This window comes from Cyprinodon variegatus, unplaced genomic scaffold, assembly GCF_000732505.1.
Source record: "Cyprinodon variegatus isolate N-32 unplaced genomic scaffold, C_variegatus-1.0 Scaffold219, whole genome shotgun sequence".
Taxonomy (NCBI): Eukaryota; Metazoa; Chordata; class Actinopteri; order Cyprinodontiformes; family Cyprinodontidae; genus Cyprinodon; species Cyprinodon variegatus.
In genome coordinates this window covers 23,811-32,783 of record NW_015150672.1, presented here as the reverse complement: position 1 = coordinate 32,783, position 8,973 = coordinate 23,811, and the positions used below count along the sequence as shown (strand labels likewise).

General features: G+C 37.8%; 1 protein-coding gene across 1 annotated transcript in view; it reads left to right on the top strand.

Moving 5' to 3' along the window:
* LOC107088466 (V-set and transmembrane domain-containing protein 2-like protein) overlaps window positions 1-8,973 on the top strand; it is a 22,176-nt gene that overhangs the window by 6,584 nt on the left and 6,619 nt on the right. The window contains exon 2 of the mRNA XM_015380648.1: window positions 7,072-7,241. Coding sequence (XP_015236134.1) covers window positions 7,072-7,241 — 170 coding nt within the window. The remainder of the gene's footprint in view (window positions 1-7,071; window positions 7,242-8,973) is intronic.

Sequence of the window (8,973 nt, the reverse complement as noted above, 5' to 3'; positions counted from 1 at the left end):
TATGTCACTCATCACGATAAGTGAAAAATGGCGACGAGCACATAGGATGGCCTTACGTTAACATATCACCAGAATGATTGACAATTAGAAGGACCACTTATTTAGATGATCCACCCGGAAAAAGAACATCCTCCGCTATACCTTAAAAGAGGCATTATGGAAATTTCTAATAATACTGCCACCTGTGGCCAAAACACAGAACTGCAGCACTCTTCTGCTCGTTACCATAGCTCACCCTTGTACTTGACAAGGATTCTTATTTTCTTTTTTCACCTTATGTGGAGTTCATGTTTGTGTCGGATTTAAGCTGGATGCTGGTTGCCTCTGAATATCCAGAAAAATCAATCTTGAATCTTACGCTGTGATTGTTTGCTTGGTCACATCCATCTAACACAGATGCACTTTACATCACATTTGCCATACGGCGAATTTCTGAGTTGAAGTAAATTCTGAAATAAAGGCTACAGACTTAAAGATACGTGGGTATTGAACTATTGAGGTCTCTGTCTGTTCTTTAAACAATGTTTTAGCTGTCAAAATTAGCTGTCAAATAAAAAGGCTATCATAAAGATATTTTTCAGTACAAGCCTAAGAAAGGTCTCTATTAAAATAATCTCTTTTTAGATTAACCAATAGATTAATTGTTTATTAAAATAAATAACAGACATTTTTAATCATGTAAATGAAGGAAGAAAAATAAATATTGGCTCCAAGAACATAATTGTTTAGGCTGATGTCAAAAATCATCTTTATTTGTTTCTATTTCTGTTTAAAATTCTGCAGAGGAACCTGTCTTACTCAGGAAAAGACGCTTAATTTGATCCTTCTGTTTCAAAGAACCTTCACACAAAAGATATAAATGGTAGCACAGTTAAATGTAACCTGTAGCTAAATCTAAATAATATAGGACATTGTGAAAAGATAATATGCTCTCACCCATATCAGAATTTTCAGAATTATTCACATTAATTAAGCATGGATTAAACATTTTTTTATGATTTTGATCATTTTTGGTTTGCAGATAGCTAAAAGCCCAAAAGTTAGTGCCTCAGAATGTTAGTACTGCAAAAAAAAAAAAAAAAAAGACAATTCTAGAAATTTATGGTACACTATAATTAGCTAATTAACTCAAAACATCTGCAAAGGCTTCATGAGCTTCTTATTATTCTGGGTCAGGTTACACAATCATTGGGAAGACTACTGACTAAGTACTGGGAATACAATGAATACAAATGGAGTACAGGTCATGAAAGCTCATTGCCAAAGACACTGATTGTTCGGAGTGCTATATCCAAGCATATCTATAAAGGTTAAGTGGAACGTCAACAAGGGAAACCACAAGATTAAGAACCACTATGTACATATGGGTCATAGCCTGCAAGTGTCTTATCTGGATAGTAAAAAAAAACCGAGACAGCAGACCCTGCTGAATTGATAAGAAGACTGTTGCTCAGGAGTTCAAAGTTCTCTTTTCAGATAAAAATAGTTTACATTTCATTTGAAAATCAAGGTTTTAGAGACTGGAGTGATAGGGCAGAGGCACAGAATCTTGTTTGCTGGAAGTCCAATGTAAAGTTTCCACAGTCAGTACTGATTCGGGGTGACATGTCACCCCTGTCACCCTTCAGCCCATCTGTATTGTTTGCAAATCTATCAAAGGAAGCTGTGCTTCCATTGCACCTCTGCAGGACTGCAGGCTGATGTCCTCCATGCCATACCCTACAGTAAGACAGTTGCACTTGGAAAGACTTCTTGTTTTGAGACTACATACTGTATCATGATTTCAAGAAGTCTTGTAATTGTCTTATTGCACCGACAGATTGTTGCACTTATTTTGAGGAGAATCCTCTCAAAAGATATAGATAATCTTGCAGAATCTCCTCTCGCTTAGTATATAACAATCTCGGCACAAGGTCAAAAAGATGGTTTGGTTAGATATAAGACTGTAAGACTTGTTAAGATGGACAGTTTTTTCATTGTTGGGTTTTTATCATCCATAAGCCATTATTATGGTTTATTTTCTACAAATAAAGGCTTTAAATCTTGTACTTCATGTCTTGATGAATCGACTACATTATTTCAATTCTCTAAAGACAATGAATATATTCCAATTTTAATAATTTTTCTTAAGCATTTGTGATATTGTTTTGTTTCTTTTTTTATTTATTTATTTTTTTTGGGGGGGGGGCTGCACACACCAGTGCTTATTGTCAACAACTAGTGCTACATCATGTTTCCACTTCTTGGAAAGAAAGGCAGAAATAGCTTCTGAGACCTGTGTCCCAGGGGCTATGAAAAATTCACCCCACAAGCCAGAAGTATGGGTCGCAACAAGTCAACAGCTGCTCACTTGGTTACCGATGCCATTTGTATTTCATTATTTTTACCTTCCACCTTGAATTCAGTCTGAAGGTCTCTCAGCAAATCGTTATTTCCCCAAAGACAATCAGTCAGTTTGTCCAGTTACTGAGTTGGTACAAAATACACACTTACTTACTTTCGGGGAAAAGTCCCATGTTGTTATACCTTTTTTGTGATAACCAAATTCTACCCTTATTGTTCAAATGTAAGGAGTAGAACCCATTGTTTCACTCTGTCACTGTGATTTAATCTCTTAGCTAAGGTAATAGCTTATTTGCTGCACTCAAAAGAGGCAACCTTCCAGATCCCAATAATTCTTATCATGACTAAGCTCACATACTTCGTAGATTCAGCTTGATGGAAATTAGGAAGACACCTAAACCTATATGGATTTTCTCTCATTGCTGTTAATGAATAGGATTTTAAAAGTTTGAAAACAGAATTTGCTGGACCCATTTTCAGGAAAATAGGCGCAAATAAAACAGTTTAAATGTTCCTCTAACTACTTCAAGACTTTAATATTTGTTTTTAGAGGAGTCAGGTTAGCTGAGACCTTCAGGGAAATCATTTGGTTTGAACTGCAGGAGATTGTCTTGACCATGTCTACATGCCTAAATGCACTGAGTTGCCGCCATGTGATTGGCTGCTTAGAAATTAAGTGTTAACGAGCAGTTGGACAGGTGTACCTAATAAAGTGGCCGATGAGTGTATAGTAATGCTGTAAGACGTACTTGTGAAATAACAGGTAGCCCAAACTGTTGCACTTCTTGACAGGCGCCGCAACATCATTAGCCCCGCCCCTTAGGCCTCCTCACCTGAAAAGAAGATGTTATGTACAGGACAAAAATGTAGACATACATGGATCAGGCAAAAATAAACATACTGTAGCAGCACACTAAAGTTAAGATTTACAATAAAATCAAATAAAAAGGAAATTAGAGCTTATTCAAAGGGTTTGCTACTCCTTTACCATACAGCATAGATATAATGTAAAGACACAATCAGTATTTTATAATGAATGATTCTTTTATTACATTGCATATGTTTCCAGTTTTTAATTGTTTGTCATTTTTTACCTCTGTAAAGCATGTTGTCCTCCACAAAGAATGATGGATTTTGATTGAATGGACCTGGGGGAAGGCTTGGACTTCAGGGTGTACCTTCAAAACAAAGTGTGCCCACAATAATAAAAGTGCTAAAGCACTCATCTTGTCATAATTATGTATGGAATTTTCTTTGACTGTATTTAAAAAATTGTCCTTTGTGCAAAATTTGCACATCCTAAACATAAAACTAATTGGAATTGAAAAGGATTGCCTAACTGGATTCATAAAAAACAAAAAAAACAAAAACTCATAAGCTTGATCTCTTTTCCTGCAAAGAAAATTAAATACAAACCAGATTTCCTCTCCACTGTCACTACAAGCATGCTTGGTGTGACGGATTGCCTTCGAGTCAATAAGTCGATTCAATCAACTGGTTTTCCTTAAGTATCATATTATTTTTTTCTCAGCTGTACACATGTTCCTGCTGTTAATTCTAAATACCAGATGTGTGAAGGGCCGTTTTCCACTTTCATGTTTAGTCACAGATATCTGTTTAATCCCAGCAGATTGCTTCTACATACAGTGGTTAAAAATAGAATATTAAGTTAAAATCTACTGGTTATTTTCAATACCTAGTTTGGTTCCCAACTGGTGTAACCGGTAAAATTCAGTATTTCTGGATTTTTTTTATGTGTAGATTTTATGGGGTCACTTTATCTGCAAAATGTACAACATTTTTCTCTCCCAGTTTCACTTTTGCATGATGTGTTTTTCATAGTTTTGCACGTTTAGTTTTAATTTAGTTTTCATCAAATATTCCACAGTGAAATAAGTTAATAAAAAAAAAACAACACAAAATTGAGCTTCAAAAAATTTAGAAACTATATTTAGTTAAAATGTATAACCTTTTATCTACAGCATCATGAACTTAGCCTTAAATATTTCTTTATTAAAGGACATGATTAAGCACATTTACTTGGACATAACTTGGATATATTTGGTGTATTTTCTGCTTCTAAAGTTTTACTAATCCACTATTTTATAAATTGTTTCTAAATTTTCATTATTTCTTTTTACCTTTTAATGTGTGCAGTGAAAATAGATAAAAAACACCAATCATGTCCTGTGATCATTTTACAAAGGTAACCAGAAGCAATAGACTCTTGAGCAACAGATGCAGTTGTCATGCTTGCTTTTCATCCATGTTAACAGTTGCTGCTTGTATTTTTTGAGTCCTCTAGTACATTATTTCATTATTGTTTCCCCTCTTAATTCTTAATAGGTTTAAAATGGATCGTGAACAGCTATCACTTTTATCACTGTTCACTGAACAACAATTTTTAAGGCTGAGGGCCTTTCTAAATATGCTTGGGCCCTTCATACCGCTTCAAACTGACTCCCTTGCTTCTGCTTGTGGTTGGTTTTAACAGTACTCCCTTAATGAAAATCTATATTTAGATGAGGCAGAGCCAAGCAAAAACATCATTCGCCAACTCTGATGCTTTATAGATCAGGTAGCCTGGTGTACTAAAACAATTTCTGAAAATCAGTATTCTGATTAGAACCTTGTGTTTGTCTTTTTGCAGAAAATGCCACGAATTATTGTTTGTGGAGTCAGCTTTTGAGTTTTTTTAGCATTCTGTCAAGGTTACATGATTGATTTCTGGGAGACGCTGCTGTGATTCAAGCAGGGAAACAGTTGGGGTGTCTGATGAATACAGTATGTTTGTGAAAAGAAACATGTTCTACAATTGCTTTGAAAGGGAGCAGGTCTCTGTGGGGAACTGAAAATATAATTTGACAACTGTCATGGGGATTATCGACCTCTGTTAGGGGATCAGAGCTCAAGGAAAGAGTCACACTGGCATCCTTTTGGTTGTGGAGGGAGAGGTAAACTTCATAAACATCCCCTTGTTCACGGGTCCATTAAAAGTCTTATGATTCAAATGGTCGTAAGGTTTGACCTCGTCTGAGAGAGATGCTGAGAGTTTGAGGCAATAATTCACCATAATGCTACATTCACACCGCAAGCTACAGGAGCAGCAAAAACACATGTGCTGCTTAATTTTTGATGCTTGTACAAGTTTAATACAAAACCAGAGTAAATAAGGGCTGGGCATTTAATCGCAAATCAACAAAACGCAATTTCCAAATCGCAGAGGCACAGATTCTTAATCAAACTGTATTCAACCACAGCAAGGTGCGGGATTTCTCACTCCAGCCCTGTCGGTGATGGTGAAACAGCAGAAGTTGGTTGGTTGTCATAAAGAATGGTAGAGAGTTTCAGCATGCATGCACATCCATGCATGCAGATCACAGGTGTAACTTTGTGAAGGACTGGCGTGGACATGTCCCCACCAATATTTTTCTGCAACCCCCCTCCCATTTCCGTTAATTGACTTTAGCCAAGAGTAGTTTAGATTTGGCGCAGCGGTCAGTGTTCAGAGCTGTGCCCCCCCAGGAACCTTGATTGACAGCACATTATCTTCACCTCCCCAAAGATCCTCTCTGGAGAGAAATGCATAACTCGCACTAACTAACACACAGGAACGTTGAAAGTACCTGGGCGGATACAAGACGCCTTTAGAGTTAAAAAAAACAAACCCAAAAAAAGAAAAGAAACACAAAACAACCCACCCAGGGTGGGCGGGCGGGCGGGGCCCAGGAAAGAGAGCAAAAAACAAAACACAGAGTCCAAAACAAAAATATCAACCACCAGAGGAGGGCAATGATGAGGCAGTCTCTGAAGGCCAGCCATGAGCCTGGGGACGATGGAGAGTCCCTAGAGGCCGGCCATGAGGCCGGAGGCGACGAAGGAGGGCCTCTGGAGGACGGCGTCGAGGGAGGGCCTCTGGAGGACGGTGTTGAAGGAGGGCCTCTGGAGGACAGTGTCTCTGCAGCAGGAACCTTCGGTGCCGCCCACTGCAGCACTTTAACCCCTGAGAAGGCAGCAACGCTTGGAACCCATAAAGAGCCGGCACAGCTAGAGACCCACTTGGAGGTGTGGAGCACACGCTCAGGAGCCTTAGAGGCGTGGATTGCCCGCTGAAAGGCCTTTTAGAGCTCTCACAGTTCTCTGCTTTAACCCTTGATGCTTCCTGGGGTTCTGGGGTCTCTGGACGGCACAGAGCGGGCTCAGGGGTCTCTTGAGAGGGAACACTAGAGGACTCTGAGACTGGAGAGGAACAGGTTCACCCCCTATAATAAAATGTACATTCTAACACAAAGCTCAATATGAGTAAAAAACAAAGATGTGTTTACCTCTGATTGATAGCCATGAAATTTCATATCAACAACTGGAAGGGTCTACTGTAGGTTTGTTGGGGACGTGACTTGTATTTTTTTAAAGGGATTTTAATCATTTTGTGGAGTGCAATTTTTCAGATAACTAGATCAGCGGCTGTTGATATATTTTTTTTATTCTCCTTCCTTAGTGAGATATGTAGACCAGGGGACAAAAGGAGAAAACTATTCAAATGAAGACAAGGTAATCTAAACTAATAAAGAATTTAGGTTTGCATCAAATAAAAAAGACAAAACAGTCCAAACATTTCTGCAGAGAGCCTCAGTTTGTCTGGATTGTGTTTTTGATATTTTGAGAAAAATATACTCACCTCTTATCTATAGGCCTTCTATTTCTAACTCTCTTTACACCCTCTCGTAGCTTTGTTTACAGAGGTTCCTCACGACATAAAAACGCAGATTGGAGAAGATGTAGAGATGGCCTGCTCCTTCCGTGGGGCAGGCTCTCCCACATTCTCCCTGGAGATCCAGTGGTGGTACATCAGACACCAAAAAGACTCACAAGGGTTGCCTTCACAAATCTCTAACTCGGTGAGTTAAACCATATAACAAGCTTACCTTTCTTCTTTGATCAGGTGTTAAGGATCTTGGTTTAAGAGCTGTGACTCTTACTTGAAATGAGATATACACTTTATGGTGATGCAGCTTAATGCACAGTTGTCTTGCAGAAAAAAAGGTTCTCTGTTTTAATTCCCACCTTCTTATTTTCTGCATGGAGTTTGATGGTTTGTTGAACAACCAAGTCTGGGCCCACCTATTTGGTTGTTGACTCTCCCTGGTGCTATGCTACTGTCACAGTCTTGGTTCTGTTTTCTCTGAGTTTTCAGTTTCACTTTGATCCATGTTTTTCTTTGTTTTCTAGTTTTATTGGTTTAATATCTATTTTGTCGTGTTTTCTGGATATGTTTGAGTTCTTAGGTTTTTCTTTCTTGCCCTCTGTTGCCCTCTTGTGTTGGTCTCCTTTTTTCCTAGCTCCTTCTAGAATCCTTTGTTCACACCTGCTCCCAATCAACTCATTAATCCTGTCTTTGTTCAGTCTCCCATATATACTCTATCTGTGCAGTTCCCCAGTGTTGGTTCCTCATGTTTTTCTGGCTCCTTATGTTTGTATTCTCATATGTCTCCAAGGTTCTGTTTTTTCTGTATTTTGTTATGTTAGATTTTTGGATTCCTCCCTCAGTTGCCGGTGAGCACTTACTTAAATCTTCAAGAACTCACCTCTACCTCCTCGCCTCTGCATTTGGGTCCTAAAAACCCCAACCAAACCCTGACAGCTACACTTATTCAGAGCAAGTTTACTTGTTTTTTTAAACTTACTGTTGATTTGGCTACTACGGTAATTATTTTCTATATTCCTTAAGTTAAGATTAGTGATGGTGAGATGAAGCTTCATGTGAACATGTCACCACCTACTGGTTAAGTGCAGAATTACTTTGGTTGGTAATATAATCTGTGATTTTTTTTTTCCCAATTGTTTTTCTTGTTTTTTTTTTCCTTTTAAGTTCTTTTGAAGTTGTCAACGATTGGTCTGTATAATAACATTTGTAGTAAGTTTTGTTGTGTGAAAATGTCTTAGAAGAGAACAATCAGTTAAGATAAAAAAAAAAATACAAACCAGATTTCCTCTCCACTGTTTTTCTGCCATTTTGGTGAAATAAACTCAAGTAGACAGTGCTTGTGCAAATTGGGAAATGATGAGCAAAATTAATGGTGTTAGTCATTTTATTTAAACATAACAGTTTTTCCACAGTTTTTTATTTTAATCGGGTTGGAAGTTATGTGTTCAACCAATCTTTTGGCAGTATTTTTACCTGTTCTATATTTGTACTAGGGCAAACCAATACAAATGAGTCACATTAGCCAAAATACATGTTGTATTTTATCGCAACTTTCAAAAGGCTGAAGTGGGTCTTGAACCATCAGCGTTTGTAGTGGAAGTCCATCTACAGCTGACACCACAGGCGAGATGATAGTTCATCAGAAAGCAGTACTAGATAAAACCCATTACATCTGTAACCATTGCCTTGCTCAGATTTTGATCATTTAATTGTTTAATCCAACCAAAATAGTTTTAACCAACTAGATTGATTGGAAAAACAACCAATGTACTCTTAGAATATATCAAAACTCTATCCAACTCTCCTACAAACTACCACATCTTGACTAAACACAGAGGCTGTTTAAAGGAGAAGTTCGGTTTTTTACACTTTAAGCCCATTTTCTGTAGTGTCCAGGATGAAATCGAATGATCGACACCAAAAGT